Source organism: Acomys minous, assembly GCF_964271855.1.
Source record: "Acomys minous genome assembly, chromosome: 2".
NCBI classification, from domain to species: domain Eukaryota; kingdom Metazoa; phylum Chordata; class Mammalia; order Rodentia; family Muridae; genus Acomys; species Acomys minous.
Window position 1 is genome coordinate 20,939,018 of NC_140484.1, and position 20,786 is coordinate 20,959,803.

The window sequence follows — 20,786 nt, forward strand, 5'->3', positions numbered from 1 at the left end:
AAAAAAGAGGTATGGAAGCCAGGTAAGAATTCACAATTTTAGTGTAACAATGACAGGAACCATGTTCAAGAATATAAAAATAAAGACTTTCCCTCAGAGACCTACAGAATATGGGATTTAAAGATGATTTTTATTATTTTAAAGATTCACTGACAATGAGAGAGCTTAACTCCTGACAACAACCAGCCTACATCAAAGAGGATGATGAGCATCAAAGAACTGGCTTGTAAAGATGCCTTCAAAATTGGCAAACAAGCCACTGGGCAAAATGTCCTCCCTTCCACAGCAGACATAAGTCTTCCTAAAGAGGGTCAAGCTCAGATGCAGGTAGAGTTGACAGCCAAACTCTGCCAAGAGATGGTATGCAAGTCCTTAATAGCTATTACCTTATCAATATGTTGGTCATATATATTGGGACAGAAGGCGGAAAATGATGCCCCAACATTATTGAGAGTTTGTCCTGACTATACAGGTAGCCAACTGTCTCTGGCATCTTCTCATTTAAAAAGCTATTAACCTGTACTTCTGGTTCACTCAGGTAATCAATTTTATTCTTCCTCAAGACTCTGATGTGCTTGAAGATGTGATAGTTTAGTTTTAGAATTAAGCATAGTTTTTTATGGATTAAGAGGTTTTCAGGTCCAGATAGATGTTTTAAGTTGATAATGATGAAATATGATAGATACTGATTTACATTCAGAATTATAGATGCACCAAGATAAGAAAGATATTTTCTTCAGGGTGGCCAAATACAAATAGCCAAAACACAAAGAATTAACATTTATATAATTCCTAAGTGTATCATGTTTCTTCTTGCTGTAGGTAGTTTGTTGTACTTCTGTGTAACAATATAAAAGTTTTTGTTAAAAATAAAGGAATATTTTTTAAAAAGAATAAATACTTCACCACACCCCAGCACTCAGCAAGTAGAAGTGAACAAAATGACACTAGGTTGATGCCTTGAACTCTAACTTAGCATTTATCCAGTCATGGTGACACCATAACTCTTGCACCCTGTCCACTTTCTTCAGGTTGCCCTTCGGGTGTGACGTTAGCCAGGCAACCATGAATTTCTACTATAACTGCCCCCTGCTCTTTTTTAGACCTGAATATAAAGGTCAAGACTCTACATCTTGGTTGTAGCTAGCACAGAACCTTGGATCCTTGCCACCATCCTTGAATTTGCTAGAACCCAATGAGACACTGAATAGAGGAGTTGACATTACATATTCTTAGGTCCAAGCTTATAGATGATGAACTTAGAACTGCCACAGTGTTGGGTGGAAACTGGCACAGTCACAGGACACACACACACACACACCTTGCATCATTACCACCTTTGGATGTGCTAGTGGCAGTGAAATGAAGCTATGACTGAGTTGGTCCTTAGGCCAAGGAACATAAGTTCAGAATATACCCCAGTTTTGACACCATAGAACAGTGAGGTGGACCAGATGAACAATGAGCCTAAGGAATCTTCCCATCTCTGTCTCCCCAGGAATGGTATAGTAATCACAATTTGAATGCTGTGCCTTTGAGATGTGTACTGCAAATTGACTTTAGGTCTCAGGCTCGTGTGGCAAGCAGGCTTCTGAGGTGCCTTCCCTTTCATTCTCTCTCTTATTACATCCTCTATACTTCTCTGTGTGTGTCCCAGAAAGAGGTGTTGAAACTCCTTTTTCTTTTATTTCTTACCTGATTTGGAAGAAATCTCTGAGAATAGAGACAATTAAAATATAAAAAGCTTATTATTAAGGAAATCCAGAAGTACTGAACTAGAATATGGTGATAATGTCTCATATATAACGAAATTTAGCCTGAGTTCAGTTACATGTCATCACAGCTTGTGCAGAAACTGGAAATTGGAAAATGTGTGTTCCCAGAACCTGAGAGAATCAGGGAGAGAAAAAAAAAGGAGTGGAGAAGAGGCAGAGTGTGCCCATTGTGGAAGGAGGTGATTGAAGGCTTCAGAGTAACCACAGAAGATATCCCAGATGGGGACAGACATCTGATCTTCATACAGGGATGAAGCAGAGCTTGAAAGGAGGAGGCACTGAGGCCAATCCAGTGAGCACTGGGGTTGTATCAATGTCCTTTGGGTGAACCAGAGGTTTCAGCTTGAAGTTCTGTAAAATGGTGGTTATGAATAGAAACAGCTCCATGCGTGCCAGACCTTCTCCTGCACAAATGCGTTTCCCTGGGGAAAAAAAACACCAAAGAGATCAGTATTCTTTGTGTAGTAGTGTAAACCAGACACTACGTTTTGTTAACTATCATTGGAGATTAAGGGTGACTGTTGAGTAATCAAATGGGTGGTTAGATGGATGGATAGGTGAGAGGATCCATGGTGACCTCACATGACAAAAGTTGGTCCTATCTAATTCTCAGAAAGCATAAGGTCTTATGGAATTAGCAAAAGCTAAGAAAGATAGGTGCAGGGCATTCTACAGGTCCTCTGCAAGAGCAACAAGTTATCTTAACTGCTGAGCCATATCTCCAAACCCATTCTTACTGCTATAGCAATGTTGTCGTACTCCAGCCAAAATTCTAACAAGTTCTAGCAATATGTGCACAAAGTTTCACTCTAACTGATAAGTTATTGGAAGCTGATGTCTACTGGGAGAAGGAGAGCCAGTTTAAGCATGGATGTGGTCTCTGGTACCTTCCCAATCACCAATGTTTGGCTCTATAGCTATATGGACAGTTGCTGCACTTAGAAGACTCAGTGGGTGTGTGAAGTCAGGAGAGAGAATGGTGCTGTGACTTATGTGAGTATTGGAGTGATATAGTAGGAGTGTACTTGATTGAAACGCATTGGATACAATTTAAAAACAATAATAATTTAAAAAATTTACATTTTCTTGTTTCTCTTCTCTACCACTGATGTCCTCTGCAGCAGCCTCAGAGTCATCAATTAAAATGTTATTCCACTTTATACTTAATATATGAAGGCGTGAAAATATGAGTGCAGAAATTGTCCGTAGCTGCACTCTTGGCTAGTGGTGTGCGATTATTTCTCACCGTGCTTGTCCCACTGTATCATCATGTTTACTCATCTATTTTTTCTGACTGGGCTTGATACTTAAAAGTTTTCTATGTTTGTGGAAAATTGTGTCATCTTAACTGAGCCAGGAGATGTGGAAGCAGCAAAGAGAATGAAGAAAAAAATTTATGGTAATAACCATTAACAGTGGTGAGAAAGCAAAGGCTAAATGATATTTACTTTCCAGGAGTAAGTAATAAGGACTTCTTTGGTGTCTCAGTGTTGTATTTACAGAAAGAATGTAAATGGCACACTGTATAGTTTTCTTAACTTATTATAAAAGTTTGCCACAACTACAGTTTCACTTTTTTATCTTGCCAGGAAGATGTTTCAACAAGGAGAGTTCAGGGGCACTCAGAATCATGCCCCTGATTATGAAGAAGTTGAAAATCTACCATCCTTATGGGAGCCACCATGTGTGTCCCAACACATTCCCAGAGTCCTTCCAAGTCCTTCCCTTGCACCATGCATGCTGTCCAATCATATGTCAACTTCACCAAAGAGAGTGTCATTTGGGGACAGAGAACCCTAGTCATAAAGCACCTGGCCAGATTACCCTAAAGGCTAGATTTTGAGCCCGGTTTGTGATTGATTTTTGGTGTGAGAGGACCCTGCTTACTGTGGGCAGTTATGCCTCTGGGATAGTGGTCATGGGTGTCACTAAAAAACAAGCTGAGGAAGCTGATAAGTATTACTCCTCTTCAACAGTTCCAGACTCCAGGTTTCTGACTTGAATTCTTGCCCAGACTTTTCTATGTTGTAACACAATATAAACTCTTTCCTCCCAAAATTGGTTTTTGTAATGGTATTTTATCACAAGAAGTGAAAGAATAATTCAGACACATGCAAATGAGTTTGTATTACCTGTTGAGAAAGGCATGAAGTAGTCGCTTTTCTTAAAGTTTCCTTTTCCATCTAGAAAGTGGCCAGGGTCAAACATCTCTGGGTTGGGGAATTCCTTGTTGTCACGTAGCACTGATGACAGTGATGTTATTACTGATGTTCCCTGAAACAAGATGTTCAAGTTACACAGATATCAGGGACCTAAAACATGAACGTAAAATAACCCAGGTGACCTTTAGCTCTGTAGAAAAACTTAAGTACAATGAACCAAGACATTTCTACACAACAAATAGGTAAAGAGCAAGGCGAACTCTGATATCATTCACAGTGATATGGCCAATGTGCCTTTATGATTTTTATAGGCAGCACTTGGAAATTTGTTGCTAATGCTGCTGATTCTCTTTTCCTTACCCTCAAGTTTGAACATCTATGTCTCACCACCTGTTGATCTAGTTCATCACGTGGTCTCTAGAAATACATAGGTTATGGTTCCACATGGAACAGTGTGCCTACTTGTAGAAAAATGCATATAGACCCTTATATATTACCCTGCACAAAACTAAAGTACAAGTGGAATAAAGATATCAACATAAAACCAAACACATTAAATCTGTCAGAAGACAAGTTGAGGAAGAGCCTTGAGCTCAGCGGCACAGGAGACAACTTCTTTAATTAAGACCAAGAGGTGTCTCTAAGATAAAAAATTAGTAAATGGAATGTCATGAAACCATAGAGCTTCTGCAATGCAAAGGACACTGTCAACAGAACAAAACAACAGCCTACGAATGGGGAAAAGAACTTTTCCAATACTTCATCTGACTGAGGACTAATATCCAAAATATACAAGTAACTCAAGAAACTAAACACCACCAAACCAAACACTCCAGTTAGAAATGAGGAATAGAATTAACAGAGAATTCTCAGAAGAGGAATATTGAATGGCCAAGAAACACTTAAATGCTCTCTGTCTCTAGAAATCAGGGAAATGCAAATCAAAACGACTATGTGATTTCATCTTATAACTATTAGAATGGCTAAGATAAAATCGTCAAGTTACAGCACATGCTGGCAAGGATGTGGAGAAAGTTGAGCACACTTCCATTGTGGTGGTAGCACAAACTTTTAAAACCACTTTGGAAATCAATCTGGAACTTTCTCAGAAAATTAGGAATAGTTCTACACCAAGACCCGGTCATACCATTCCTAGACCTATATTCACAAGATGTTCCAGCATACAAAACCATTTGCTCAACTATGTTCCTAGCAGCTTTATTCAAAATAGGCATACCTGTTGCAGACAGGAGATTTGTTGCCAGCCGCCAGCCGAGGGGACGAGCTGCTGGCTCTGACTGGGCTCTCCCCGAACAACAGACCTAGCAGGGGGCATTCTTGCGCACCCTCGTTAGGACCGCCCACGTTATCCGGAGCTGTGGGCCTTGCTGGCAGGGAATAACTGCTGCCTTAAAGCGTCTGGGAGCGGTCTAAGCGGCTTTTGTCGCCAGCCACGGGGACGATCTGCTGGCTCTGACTGGGCTCTCCCTAGCTGTATCCCACAATATAGGGAGCTGTGGCTCATGCGTGCAGGGTATAACTGCTAATTTATAGCAAGCTGGGAGTGGCCTGGCATACAGGGGTGTGGAAACTGCTACCTCCTCAGATACTGCCAGTGGCCTGAAACCGTATGGTTACAGGCACAGATCCTGTAATCTCCAACAGGCAGATCCTAGCTGTGTCAGCTCCTACAGACCCAGCAAGAACTCCCAAATTCATGGGAAAGGCTGGATGCTCCTACAGAGTGTAGAGGCAGAGCTAAAAGACAGCTACAACCCAGAAGATCTGATCCACCTGGGGTCTTGGCTACAAAGCAACAGGAAAGACAGACAGCTGGGATCAACCTACACAACCAGAGAGCTTGTGTGCTGACCTTACTCTAGATCCCAATACTGCTGACTTGAGATACAGCAGTAAGGGGAAAAGGCCCAAACAGAAACCTACTTCGCATGACTCAGCCTCGAGCCTAAGGTGTTGAGAAAAATCTACAGGAGTAGAATCTGAATCACCAGCCTGGTTCAGGGAAGTACTCCCTGTTCCCCACAGGTAAGGGCACCCTACCTATAATCAGACATCAACTATCCACTCCCAAACAGGGAAGGTCACTACAAACCACCTCCCAACATTAGAGTCACCAAAATGACAAGGGGACAACGAAAGAATGCTAACAAAAACCAAAACAGGATGGCATCTCCAGATCCCAGCAATCCTAATGAAAACAACCTGGAGAACCCAACAACAATGGATATACATGAAAACCACCTCAAATCCTTAGTAAGTAAGATGATAATGGAAGAAACAAATAAATTTTGTAAACAAATGCAGGAGGAAGCAAACAAGAGGGCTGATGACTTAAGAGTCATATAAAGAGGCATTTGAAGAATTTCAGAAAAACACAAATAACCAGATGAAGGAAATTATTAAAACAGTTCAAGACCTGAAGATAAAAATGGAAGATATCATAAAAGAACGCACGGAAGAAAAACGTGATCGAGAAGCATCAGAAAAGAAAGCAAACATCTCAGAGGTGGTTTTATCTAACAGATTGCAAGAAATGGAAGAACGAATATCAGGACTTGAAGATACAATCGCACAATTGGAAACAATCATCCAGGATAATGCTAAATCTGAAAAGTTCCTGACACAAAGCGTTCATGAAATAAAAGACAACATGAAAAGACGAAACTTGAGAATAATAGGGATAGAGGAAAGAGAAGGCAACCGACTCCACAGCCCAGAAAATATCTTTAACCGAATAATAGAAGAAAATTTCCCCAATTTGAAGAAGGAGATGCATACGAACATACAAGAGGCCTACAGAACACCAAATAGAATAGACCCAAAAAAAAAATCTTCCTGCCACATAATAATAACAACACAAAATTTACAGAACAAGGAAAAAATATTAAAAGCGGCAAGAGAAAAAGGACGAGTAACATATGAAGGCAAACCTATCAGAATCACTCCTGACTTCTCAGCAGAGACCATGAAAGCCAGAAGGGCCTGCACAGAGGTTCTGCAAACGCTAAGAGAACACAGATACCAGGCAAGACTACTATATCCAGCAAAATTATCAATAACCATTGGAGGTGAAGACAAGATATTCCATGACAAAAACAAATTCACACAGTACCTAGCAACAAATCCGGCTTTACAGAAGTTACTAGAAGGAAAACTTCACCCCAACTGGTCAAACTACAACCAAAAATACATAAGAAATAAATAACTACACCATTGTACTACATTCTCTTCTCTATTTGAACCCATGTTTCTACTGGCTTAATTAAGTCTTATCATCATTGGATTTTGGTGAGTGTATAAATTAAAAAAAATCTATTGAGTGCTATCTATAACTTACCAACTGCTACAACAATAACATATGCAGACATGATGACAAGAATATGAAGACCCACATAGAAATGTTAAATCAGAAAACACCATGCAATGCAACCTGCATCCATAGATAAATCATTAAGAACAATTAGTAAAAATTTCAACAGTAATTAAAGCAAGAAGAACAAAATGATCAATGCAATTTTCGAAAAACCATACAGGAAGAAGCAGAAGTATTAGAAAATTATAACTACAGAGCATTAATTGCCCAGGAAAAGTCTAAGGATATATTTCCAAGCTACACCATTGATTAGAAAATACTGTAAAGAAAAAAATTCCAAGTAAATGAATGGCATACATGTTTGATAAATTGAAGAATTCAGGATATAAGCTTTTTCCATTTAATTGGTAAATTTCAAACAATGCTTATATTTTTAAAGGAATCATTGGAGAACCTGACAGAAAGTTGTAAAATAAGCTTTACTCATCTATTTGAAAGGCAGAACAAATGGGGAAGTGCGGCTACTAAGTGTCTGACTGCTGTAGAGCTACCATCCAACCATGAGGCATTATAAGCCACCTGTAGTGCTGTGTGACTCATGTACTAGTCCTACACTGTGATCCTGGGGCCATCAAGAACACAGAGACACAGCAAAGAGACAAGTTTACCTTGGGGATGAGGTAGTTCCTGAATTTAACATCACAGGTCACTGCATGGGGCAGGCTGTTGGGGACGAAGTCAATGAATCTCTGAACCTCATGAATCATGGCATCTGTGTAGGGCATTTGGCTCCTGTCCTGCATGCAGGGGCTGCGGTGTCTGCCAATCACACGGTCAATCTCTTCCTGGACTTTAGCTAGTTTGTTACAGTAAGATACGTTGTAAAAAGAGCCAAGTGACATGTTATTGACAGCAATAAACGTCTATCCAGGGCATAATGATGGTGTCCCAAAGTGTTATTTATTAATACAAAAATTTAAGAGACCACTAATGAATCTACAAACACATACACACACATACACACACACACACACACACACACACACAGATTGTATTCATACCATTCTCTTACTAAATAGTTGTACTTGTGTGTAAAAATGTGCCTATGTGTGGTGCATGCACATATTTGTACATGTGCATTTGCATACACTTAATCAGGTATATATAGGTGCAGGGTGACATTCTCGGATGTTGTTATGCAGGAGTCATTCCCCTTGTATTTTCTCAGGGTCAGAGAAACAAGAATGAAGTGATTAGGTTAGACCCTCTACCCAGTGCACAGCTCAGTTCTGTTTCCAGCTCTCCTGTGCTGAGATAAGAGGTGTGTGCCACCATGTAAGGCAATTTTACATGTGTTCTGGGAAATGTGACATGTTTGTTGTACTAATGCAAGTCTATCCAGGGCATGAACTGTGCCTCAGAGCATGTATGCCATAATTAAGAGTGAATTTACATATACAGAACTGTAATGACACAGGTTTATGACATCAACTTTTAAATTGTCAAATTTGTCAAAATTCTATATTTTTAAGTTATGTCTGTGTATGTGTAGTATGCAATGTTACTCCAGCTATCCTTTCACTATGTAAATCACCTGCTTCAAGCAACTATTTTTTTGCCCCCAAATACTCAACCTGGGGAACAAAGCAATATGCAATCACCTTGCAATATGTGCAAGTGGTGGCTACAATCAATTACCTACCTTGGAACCCAAACCCTGGACCAGCTTTGATGACTTTTTCTACAGGTATGGTCTGTTTATTTTTCTCAGTCATCCTCCTCATTACATCCAGAGGAACAGAAGGATACAAACTGAGATGCTGAATAACAACACGCAGCACTCTTGTGGGCTCTTGTCTGCATCTTATAGAACACTGTCAGTCATCACCTGTGTCCCCCTCACCTGTGACATGTGGGTGCTTCAGCAGGAGCAGGAGAGCATATCTCATGGTTGCACTTGTTGTCTCTGTCCCAGCACCAAACAAATCATTCACTATTGTTGCCAGGTGTTCATGTGTATTGTTCAACAGTTGATTGTGATTTTCCTAAGAATGTTTGATACAATAATATATATGTATATTAATGGAACACTGAAATACAAGAAATTTACAGTACTGGAATCTTATTTTATCAATGACACAGAACCTGTAAATGCACAGCTGTGGTGGAAACTAATGTAACATCTCAAAGACTGTAGTGTAATGGCCTTTATTTTATTTTCTATATCTATATTTCTTGTTTGTCCAAAATTATACTCCTCATATTATCTATTCATGTGTGAGTGTGTCTGTACACAATGCTTGATATCTAAGTGCATAGACAATATTTGTCAGTGTCTTTTTATCTTGTTAAAACATATGTGAGGATGGATGTATGCATCTTATATCCTATCTGGGCAAAAGGAGAATCATTTATAAAAAGAAATTCTACTTTGAATAAGAACATTGACAGTCACTTGAGTCTAAAGCTCTAAGTCTACTCTGCTATACAAACACTGTGGTGCAAAAGTCTCTTTGCACTTGAGTTCTATAGATTCTTGATTTTTTTTTTTTTTTGGTTTTTCAAGACAGGGTTTCTCTGCGTAGCCTTGGCTGTCCTGGACTCACATTGTAGACCAGGGTGGCCTCGAACTCACAGCGATCCACTTGCCTCTGCCTCCCGAGTACTGAGATTAAAACCTGTGCCACCTTGATTTCCTTAAACATTTATAACTAGATTTCCTTTTATTTTTGATGAAACATAATTTAATAAATATCAAGAGGGAAATTATAATAATGTTATCTGTCTCATGCCCTTATGAAAAATTTTGTATTAAGAGTTTATTAAAGTTATTCATGGACTCATATTGCTGTAGACTCACTAAAAATTTCAAAGTGTGTAAAAGAGATAAACAATAAAAGCTATCAAGAGTAGATCTGCACAATCAAGGTGACCTGGGCCCTTTTCCTATGGACATCAACTAGCAACATGGTATGTGCAAAAGTGAAGGATAAAATAACTTTATAAAATGAGGAGACACAGGTGATACACAAAGAGTGAGAACCTCTCAAGGCCATCAGGGGATAACAGAGAGATAGGGAGTAACAAAATACATGAGGATTAGAAGATGATATTCTACAGGATTATTAACAAAGTTATGGCTTCAAATGTTCAGACAAGAGATAATAGATAAAACATCAGGTTATTTCTAGGGATCACTTTCATTGTGTTTTCATAATCTCTAGATGGCCTCTAATGCACCTGACATTGTATAACCAACACTATTAGAACCATTAACCTTCTCTGTACTGATACCTGCCAGGCAAATACACTCATTTCCCTTTGTAATACCGCTTCATGTCACTTTCTAACTGTAAACATGGCATAGCTTGTATAAAATTTAACCTCAAATTAACCTAAATCTTGCACTAAAACCTAATAATTTTATTTCCACATGTTAAAACATATAGACATACAATGGTAAAATTATGGTAGTTATATCTGATCAGTGCCCTACCAGTGTCTATGTGGCTTTAAGGATTTCTTAACAATAGGGAATTCATGCTATAACTGTAAACTTAGCGAACTATTCTAGTGAGGTAATAGTTCATAAACATAAAATTGTTAACTGTGTTATAAGTAAACTTCCTAATACCAAGAGATAGTGTAGCTTTTACATCTATCTCATCAGTAAATCTTCCTTGTAGAGCAATAGGAGAAATTATCACCTAGTAAAATTGCAGAGTAAACTGAGTATGGGAGCTCTTGACCTGATTTATAGTATGTATGTACAACTCTTACAATTAAAACTCAGAGTACATCTTGGAAATAGGGAAAGAATAATTTAAGAGCCATAGGAAGAGAATGTCTTCTGCAAGATTGCATCTTGTAGATAAGACAGGGAAGTTACCTCCACAAAATCTCAAAAACATGGTTGGTGAAACCAGACCTGAACAACAATAACATCAGTTGAAATGATGAGGTTGATGAGTAAGATTCCAAGCTGGAAAGACTCAGGCAATTAAAAACTTTCTCAGGACTGAACATCCTAAAGTGCTATCCCACCTTAAAGGACAAGTCCTAAAATATATACATACAAGAAGCGCTAAGTAAACCCAGCTGAGTGCATTTATATATACAACACACATACATGTGTGCGTGCGCACACGAACACACACACACACACACACACACACACACACACACACACACACTAATAGCAGTTAAATGATAAGAGATCATGAATTTCAAGAGATCAAAACATTTGCCATGTCAAATGTTGGTAGGAGAGGCTTACCCGAAGTGATATAATTATATTTCATTTAAATAAAATATTTAAAAATTGATATAGATATTTTTCAAGAAATTTGACCAAAAACAAGTAAAAAATGTAGTAGAGTAGATGGATGACTCTGTAAAATCCAATAATGAATTTTAAAATGAATATAAACAGAAAATAGAAGAGCAGTTGGCTAACATGTAAAGATCCTACTTTCAAAATAAGTGCATAGAAGGAAAAGAAATCCAGCAAAGACAAAAAGAATGTTCTTTAGAATATCTTAGAAGAAATTCAGAAATGGAGATACCAATATATGTAGAAAAGATCCACAGACTTTGAAATACGAAGTATCAGAAAAGAATCTGCCAAGTTAAAATATTAAAACCAGAGATTAAAGAAATGACAATAAATGCCGTAGGAAAGACCAAGTCACTCCTAAACGTAGAGCCATCAGAATAGCATCTGGTCACATAACTTTGATTTTTAAATCCAGAAGGTTCCAGAATTACATGTTCCAGTTTCTGGTGTAGAAAGGGCAGGTGTAGATGTCAGTGTACTCTGTCAGAGAGACACAGGGAAGTCTAGAAAGTCAGAAACCACTCCCCAGCTACTAATAATGTGCAGTTTGTGGAGTAATTGTTAGTGGCTGCGATGTTTTGTAGAGTGATATTGTATTTGAAACTGGATAGCGTTAGGAGTAGTATTTGCAAATGCATTTAGTACTCCCACAGTGACACAAAATATGATGATTTTCTCTATATGTCAATGTTATCTGTTTTAAAGATGGCATATGTCCCTACAGTTATTGAGCAATTAAGTTCAATTACTGTTTATATAAATCCCCATTGGTTTCTTCATAGAAACTGGTGACATATGTTGGATTTCAAATGGAAATGGAAAGGGCCAAGGATGGTCAAACAGTCTGGCAAAAACAAGAACTGAAGTTGAAGAATGTACATTTTAAATATTTCTAAAGTGTGTCAGGTATGAACACCTTGGATCACTGGGCCACAAGCAAAGGAGACAAATAGACATAAAGGGAGTAGAACTGATTCCCTCCAATAAACATGAATGTTTATCATCGATTGGTTATTTTTAAATGAGTGTGAGACAGAAACTCTATGAATCTTTGTTTTTCTAAATTACACAATTGCCAATATTTACACTGACAGCAAACTCAAATAATATCTATTTCTAACCCCTCTTGGGCAAAATCAGTGGAAACAATACTCAGATTTTCACTTGTTCTTCTATCCACTCTTTCTATCGTATACCTCTCCATGAATGATTAATTTCCTTTGAAATGCCCTGTAGAGTTTATCAGTACAAGTATGTAAAGATTATATTTATTCTGTATTAAATGTATATTACTGCACATTAAAATCTATGCAAGTGATCTACAATAGGGTGACAATGACACTTATGTTCATGTTCAGACAGGACAATTCTTACCAGAAGATGGAAAGTTCTTCCATGCTTATGGATCAGCAGGATGAACACAGTAAAAATGGTCATCTTCCCAAAAGCAATCTACAGATTTAATGCAATTCCCATCAAAATGTCAACATGTTGATCACTTCCCCGTGTCAGGGAAGCCTTGCCATGAAACACAGAGGGAGAAGACATCGGCATTCCAGATATGACTTGAAAGGCTGAGGTCAGATATTAAGAAAGGAGTGCTCCTCTATCTGAGGATTAAGGGATGGAGTGAGGGAGTATGAGTGACCCAGGGTGGGACCAGTATGTGACAAGAGATGGGCCCTGAGCTGGAATATAAAGTCAACAACAAAAAACATAGGACAATTTATGATGTATGACTCGGATTTGTTTCACCTTATCTACCTTTTGTGTTGCCTTTATAGTCACTAGGCTGTTTTCACACTTCTTTTTTTGTTTGTAATTTAAACACCAGGGCCAATGTGCATAATAAACAAATTTGTTCTCCTTCTTCCAGGCATATTCAAACAAAATAATAAACACAAAATTGTTTTTCAAATGATGCTTGCATGATTTTAAAAATTATTGGCAAGTTATTAAGTATTCAATGAACTATAAAGACCTTGATCAATTCAGTAATTATACAAAGTTATATTAACCCTTTACCTGTCTTCCTTTAATTAGGAAATAGTCAATAAAGTCCCGAGGATTTGTGACATCCAATGATTCTTCATGTTCTTTTATTTTCTCCAAAAGGTAACTTCTTATATAAATGTAATTCTTAAAAAATGTGTTATGACTTCCTGGACAAAAATTAAGCAGAATGGGGAATGCATTGCAAACCTACGAGGAAATGTAAGATTTTCTAAATTGTAATGAATGAATTAAAATATATTTATAGCATATCACTTGACTGCTTTCACTAATATATTAAGCTATGTTTGAAATTTATCTAAGGAGATGGCAACTGTATATTCTAATAGAGATATTTCATGGAGAAATTTCTGCCCAAATGATCAAAGATCATAGTAAAATTTCTACTCTTACATCTCTTTTTAGCGTGAAGTAAACTCATGTCAGTTCTTTGATAGCTCAAAATAAACTCTGTTCTACAAGGCTGAAATGGCATGTTATGTAAATTACTTACACTCACACTTAGGAAGACAGTAGAAGTTAAGACAGTTGGGTGGACGTTACTTAGTGAAGAAATTTAGTCCCTGAAGATTTTATTCCTATGAAACAGCTTTCTACACAAATACAGTATATGACTTAAAATAAATTGCATACCAAACCCTTGGGAATTTCTCATGAATTCCTTCTTTATGCAGTGTGCATGAAAGGGTAGTTCAGCCAAAGAAAATTCTGGGAAGATGTTTATGATTCACACAAAATGAGATCATTCACCTTGTCACTTCTTCCTCTTACCCTGTCACCTAGGATTCTAACTGATGCATCAAACCACTGAAACAACTGAGAATTCACTGCAATCTTTCATTAACATATATATTCTTTCTCCTTTAAGAAAATAGTCTAAGATATTACATCCTGGTAATATGATGAGGATGTGTGTAATTGTTAAAATGAGGCCAATAAATGTGCATACTAGAAGGTTGTTCTATGATTTTTCTAGCCAGATTCCTAGAATTAAATACAGTATTTTATAAAAGAGCCTTGTGGACATTAATAGTGAGATCAATAGACAGGAAGCTATCAGGTTAAAGCCATCATGGCATTCTCCTTTCTTGGTTTTGTTATTTATTTATTTATTTATTTATTTATTTATTTATCCATTTATTTATTATTTTTTCTCTTGGTTTGTTTTTGAAGAGGAAAAGGTTTAGTGCTTTCTCCAAATATTTTTCCATCACATGTTAGTAAGGACTGTGAGGTCTGGTCACCTCAGTACTTGGTCCCTGTAGCATTTGAGAAAGAAAGAATACAAGAGTGTTTTCAGAAAGAATGGATTGTGACTTCACCTGCAACCAGGGTGAGCTCAGAATATGGACGTTCTCATTCACTGTTTTCATCAAGTTAAGGAAATCTTCATCTTTATAATCAAAACGATTCTGGAATATAATGGAGCAGATGACATTGCAGGGAGCACAGCTCAAGATGAAGGTGGGATCACAGGGTGAGCCTGAGGAATTGGAAACAATTGTAAAATACTATTAAAATATCCATAGCACGCACTTTGCCCTTGTTAACATGGTAAGTTACTTTAGCTGTTTTAAACTACAGTTGTCCCAAGTGAACTGCATGGATTGGAAGTGCATTGCAGCCTTAACATCAGACCTATAAATCTCATTAAGAAAAATGCTCAGAAGAGGATAGGAACAACATGATGCATACACCTGTACCTAGATTCAAGAAGTAAAAGTGAGATTCTCAAGCTGCACTCACCATTGGTTTTCCTCAGTTCCTCCACAAGGCACTGAGCTTCCTCTTGAACACGCTCCTCAATGCTCCTTTTCCCCATGCCCAAATTCCGCAAGGTCATGAGTGAAAGGCGCCTCGTGTCTTTCCATATATTCCCATTGCTAAATACAATGCCTGAAAATAAGGGAAGAGACAAGAGAGAACATATAGCATAGATAGGATAAGGAGATAACTAGTGGTCCCCATAAAGTCTCAAAGGGTGCCTACCCCGTCTCTGCTTTCCACCCTCCAACTGACTACACACACTGCCCAGCCACACATAAGCACATGCACACTTACCCATGCCATTTGCAACCTTATCAATCACTGGTAATCTTCCTCTTCCAGCAAATTCTTCCCCATGATCAATCAGAGCTTCTTTCACTGCCTCATAGCCATGCAACACCACAGTGGGCTGCCTTCCCAAATACAGAGTGAACACAGGGCCATAAGCTTTTGATAACTAAAAACAGAAAGGAAATATACATTTTAAAAAGAAGGTCACCTTCTTCTCCACTATTTCAAACATTTTTAACTGATAATATTCTTGTAATATGCTATTTTATCAAGAATATCTCAATTTGAAGTTGTTATACATTACAATTTGAGAATAATTACTTGTGGATATCCTATAGTATGGCAGGAATTCACAAAGAGGATTGACACATAGAACATGATAAAATTTTATACCACACTAAGATATTTAGGTGCTCTCAGGTCTAATCTAGTAAAGAAATGGAAGGAAGAAGATCCTATGTTCATTATAGGGCCGTATTGCAAACAAGTAAAGACTCCAAATTTATCATCTGTTTATGTACTATTGGATGCTTGAGCACTACTTTCATGCACATTTTATACTGAAATAGACATCAACAGTCATATGATTGATGCAGAATAAGATATGAAACTCCTCCTGTGAAAACTACAGAACCTCACAATGAAGAAAAGAGATACAAAATCTTCATTTACCACAAATTAATGCATCCGTGTTTTTGTCAATTTTTACAGAACTACAGAGAGCACACATCATAGAAGCTGCACTGCAGAATGCAGCATGTGTGGAAAATACATCACCGTGAAGCGGCCTTGGATCAAGGGACATGTTCTGTAAGTAATAAGATTGGGAATCTACCACATATGGCTTTACAGAGTGTTTATTGCTTTCCTTTCTAGTGTGAGTTCATGCCCATAGATTTTACTTCATACTAGGCACAAGTTAGTTTTTCAGAATTGAGCATCAAATAACAAGGCATGTCTAAAATTCTGAAATATTGAATGGAATAATTAAAACTGTTATGAAATAAGGATTTGAAGAAGCATAACTTTAAAATTATCTGAGGTAAAAGGCAGAAAAGACATACAATGTTACAGTATTTTATTTTATGAACTATTATAAACAATATTTTTTCCAGTGATAGAATTTTGTTGAAAGCACTGTGACTAGAGAAGCATAAAGCATACTTACCTTGGTGAAGGATTGGTAAATATCCTTCACATCTATCTGGAGGATGTTGCCAATAATTGGGAGAGGAGTGGGGCCAGGAGGGAGCTTCCTTCTCTCAGAGCTCTGTTTCCAGAGTGAGAGGAGAAGCAGACAGGACAGAGTGACGACCAAGACCACAACTGGCTCCATGGGGACCCTTCTTCCTGACACAGATGTGAACAGGCATCACAGAGCTTTTATAATGCAGCTGCAGAATCAACATGTTGTACTTTTGGCCATCGTTGACCATTAACTTCACAGGCTTTAAGTCTCAGCCAAGTAGACTTTGTTCCAATGATTAGACAAACAGTCGCTTAGGTATTTTTTTTTTTTTTGGTAAAGATCTTCTGATCTGTTTTGTCATGAAATTTGTGTGCTTTATCTGTTTTTGAGTATTTCACTTCCAGAGTTAGTTATTCCATTTTTCTCTTTGTGATCTTAATATACAGAGGAACCTCTTTCTCCTCGTATTTTCACTTCGGTGTTGTGAACTGTGTTGGCCAGCCCTAAACTTCTTTCAGATTTGGTCCTACTTAGTCATTTCATATTCTTGATTATGATTTTAAATTTACTTTAAATCCCAATCACAACTTCCTCCCCATCCTTTCCTCTCAGTGCCTCAATATCCAAACCAATCCTTCCATGTTTCCCTTTCTTTCTTCTCTGAGATGAGGTGGCCTCCCATGTATGATTTGCCAGCCTTGCAGGTCATGTTAGAGTAGGACTAGGCACATCTTCTCTTATTGAGGGTAGAATAGGCAGCATAGTTAGGGGAAAGGGATCCAAAGGTAGGTAACAGAGTCAGAGACCAGCCTTTGTCCTGCTGCTAGGGGCCCCATGTTAAGAACAAGCTACATCTCTTTAATATATGTATAGTACCTACCATAGAATGCTCACTGGTTGATAGTTAAGTCTCTTGGGGCCCAGGTTAGTTGATTTCATAGATTTTCTTGTGGTGACATCTCTGTATCCTTCAATTCATCCTCTCCGACTTCCATAAGATTTTTCTAAGCTCTGCTGAATGTTTGTCTGTGGGTTCGGTATCTCTTCTCATTAATTAGTGGGCAAAACCTCTGAGAGGACAGTTATGCTAGGCTCTTGACTACCAATATAGAAGAATATCATTAATAGTGTTGAGGTGGGATTGCTCGGGTTATTTATTTGTTGGTGTTTAAATTCTTGAATTCGTTAAAAATTTTGGATATTAGCTCCTGTTGGATGTAGCATTGGCGAAGATCATTTCTAAATCTGTACACTGCCTTTTGTCCTCCTAACAGTCTCCTTTACCTTACCAAAGCATTTCAGTTTCCCGAATTCCTATTTATTAATTGTTGATTTTAGGGCTTGATCTGTTGTTCTGGTCAGGAAATTGTCTCTTGTTCCTATGTTTTCAAGGCTATTCCCCAGTTTCTTTCCTATCAGATTTAGTGTATTTGCTTTTGTGTCGATGTCCTTGACCCAGTTGTACTTGAGTTTACTGCAGGATGGTAAATATGGACCTATTTGCAGTCTTCTGCAAGCAGACAGTCAGTTAGACCAGCACCATTTGTGTAAAATGCTTTCTTTTTCTATTGTGTATTGACATTGAGAGATGTTGATAACCAATGATTGTTAATTCACATCATTTTCATGGTGGTTGTATTAGTGTGTGTGTGTGTGTGTGTGTGTGTGTGTGTGTGTGTGTGTGTGTGTGTGTGTGTTTCTATTCTTTAATTTTGCTGATATAGAGATATTTATTTTCTGTGTTTTCTTAAGTGTAGTTAACCTTAGGTTGGAGTTTTTCTTCTCGTATTTTCTTTAGACTTAGAATTATAAATAGATATTGTCAAAATTAAGTTTTGTCTTAAAATACCTTGTTTTCCCATCTACTGTGATTGAAAATTTTTTTTTTGATATAGTAGTCTGGGCTGACATTTGTGGTCACTTAGAGTCTATAAAACATGGCCAGGTTTTATAGCTTTACAATGTCTGTTGAGAAGTTTGGTACAATTTTGGTAGATCTGCCTTTGTATGTTACTAGGCTCTTTTCCAGTGCAGCTTGTATTATTCTTTCTTTGTTCTGTACATTTAGCATTTTAGTTATTATATGGTAGGATATTTTTCTTTTCTGGTGCAATCTAATCGGTGTTCTGTAAGCTTCTTGTATGTTTATTGGCATCTCTTTCTTTTGCTTGGGAAAATTTCCATGATTTTTTTTGAAAATATTTTCTTGGCCTTGGAGCTAGGAATCTTCACTTTCTTATATTAGTATTAATATTAGGTTAGGACTTTACATAGTAATCCTGCATACTCTATGCAGATTTTCTGGACTTTTGTGTCAGAAACTTTTTACATTTAACAAATTTTTTAGCTGATGTCTAGAATTCCTCAATCTAGTCTTTTATGCCTGGGATTCTCTCTTCCATTGCATGTATTCTGCTGGTGATGCTTATTTCTGTTGTTTCTGCTCTCCCACCTTGGTTTTCTATATCCAGGATTCCTTCAGTTTGTGCAGGCGTTATTACATTTATTTTGATTTCAGGTTTTGAACAGCTTTATTCATTTTATTTACCTATTTGATTGTGTTTTCTGTATTTCTTTATGGGATTTAGTAATTTCCTCTTTAAAGATCTATCATCTTTATAATATTGTATTTAAAGTCATATTCTTGTGCTTTGGTTTTGGTAGAATATCCAGGGATTATTTTCAGTAGAACTGCTGAGCTTTGGAGGTGGCAGATTGGCCAACATCTTGATAGCTGTGTTCTTATGCTGACTTTTAGCTGTTTGCTTGGCAGTCCTCCAAAGGCTGCCATGGACCAGATAATGGAGCTCAGAGGACAGTGGGAAGTTCGGAGTCACTGAGCAGCTGGTCATGCATGAGGGGTATTAATGGGCAGAGGGTTATGGGTGAGGGGTGTAAAATGTATGCTCCTGTGAAACAGACATGATGTAGGCAGGCAGAACTATACTTCTTCTTTATGGGTTGCCCATAAGACATTTTGCAAAAGTTTTGTTGAGAGATGGGGTAACAAATATTCTGACTAAATGAGCAATACAGGAGATGTTTACAGACAGGTGTAGAAGGATCTATGAGATGTCAAGGCCAGCCTTGACTACAAAAAGATTCCAAGACAGCCAAGAGTACACAGAGAAGCCCTATCTCAAAAAATAAGAAAGAGATTTTATAATGTTAATTTATCTCAAAAATACTTTATTCTTCAAAAATATTTTATTTCTTGAGAATATAGTATGAGTATGTAATTTTCCATTACTTTTTCTTATCCAAACATCCTATATTTAGAATTCATTTTCTTTCCAATCTACGATCTCTTTTCTTTCTCATGATTGTTATATACATATTTGTATGCACATACTGATTCTTTTTTAAAAAAAGATTTATTTATTTATTATGTATACAGTGTTCTGCCTGCATGTACACCTGCACACAAGAAGAGGGCACCAGATCTCATTCTAGATGGTTGTGAGCCACCATGTGGTTGCTGGGAATTGAACTCAGGACCTCTGGAAGAGTGGACAGTGCTCTTAACCTCTGAGCCATCTTTCCACATCACATACTGATTCTTTTTTTTAAAGATTTTTAAAATTAATTTATTCATATTACACCTCAGCCCATCCCTTGTACCCTCCCATTCCTCCCTTCCTCCCACTTCCCCTTTACTCTCCTCCCCTATGTCTGTGTCTGAGGGGGACCTCCTCCCCTGTATATGCTCATAGGGTATCAAGTCTCTCCTTAGTGACCTATTATCCTTCCTCTGAGTGCCACCAGGCATCTCCATCCAAGGGAAATGGTCAAATATGGGGCACTAGAGTTTGTGTGAAAATCAGATCTTCTTCTCCACTCAACAGTGGAGAATGTCCTGTCCATCGGCTAATCTGGGTAGGGGTTCGTGGTTTGTTGCCTATATTTTCCTTGGCTGTTG

General features: G+C 37.8%; 1 protein-coding gene across 1 annotated transcript; it reads right to left on the minus strand.

Annotated features, from left to right (window-relative positions):
- Nucleotides 1-1,729: 1,729 nt before the first annotated feature.
- Nucleotides 1,730-17,048, minus strand: LOC311582173 (cytochrome P450 2C50-like). Its single transcript, XM_084755019.1, has 9 exons — nt 16,847-17,048; nt 15,682-15,844; nt 15,367-15,516; nt 14,943-15,103; nt 13,633-13,809; nt 9,175-9,316; nt 7,940-8,127; nt 3,908-4,049; nt 1,730-2,197 (listed from the first exon to the last, which is right to left on the minus strand). The coding sequence occupies exons 1-9, from the start codon at nt 17,012-17,014 to the stop codon at nt 2,016-2,018; spliced, it is 1,473 nt and encodes a 490-aa protein (XP_084611145.1). The 5' UTR covers nt 17,015-17,048; the 3' UTR covers nt 1,730-2,015.
- Between the last annotated feature and the right edge of the window lie 3,738 nt (nt 17,049-20,786).

What these genes read in the sequence shown, in the direction of transcription:
- LOC311582173 (XM_084755019.1), bottom strand. Translation starts at nt 17,014, where the DNA reads ATGGAGCCAGTTGTGGTCTTGGTCGTCACTCTGTCCTGTCTGCTTCTC. An exon ending in TTTACCAATCCTTCACCAAG is followed by an intron (nt 15,845 to 16,846) that starts GTAAGTATGCTT and finishes TTCTGTTTTTAG; the next exon opens with TTATCAAAAGCTTATGGCCC. An exon ending in TCCTAATTAAAGGAAGACAG is followed by an intron (nt 9,317 to 13,632) that starts GTAAAGGGTTAA and finishes AAACATTCTTAG; the next exon opens with GAAAATCACAATCAACTGTT.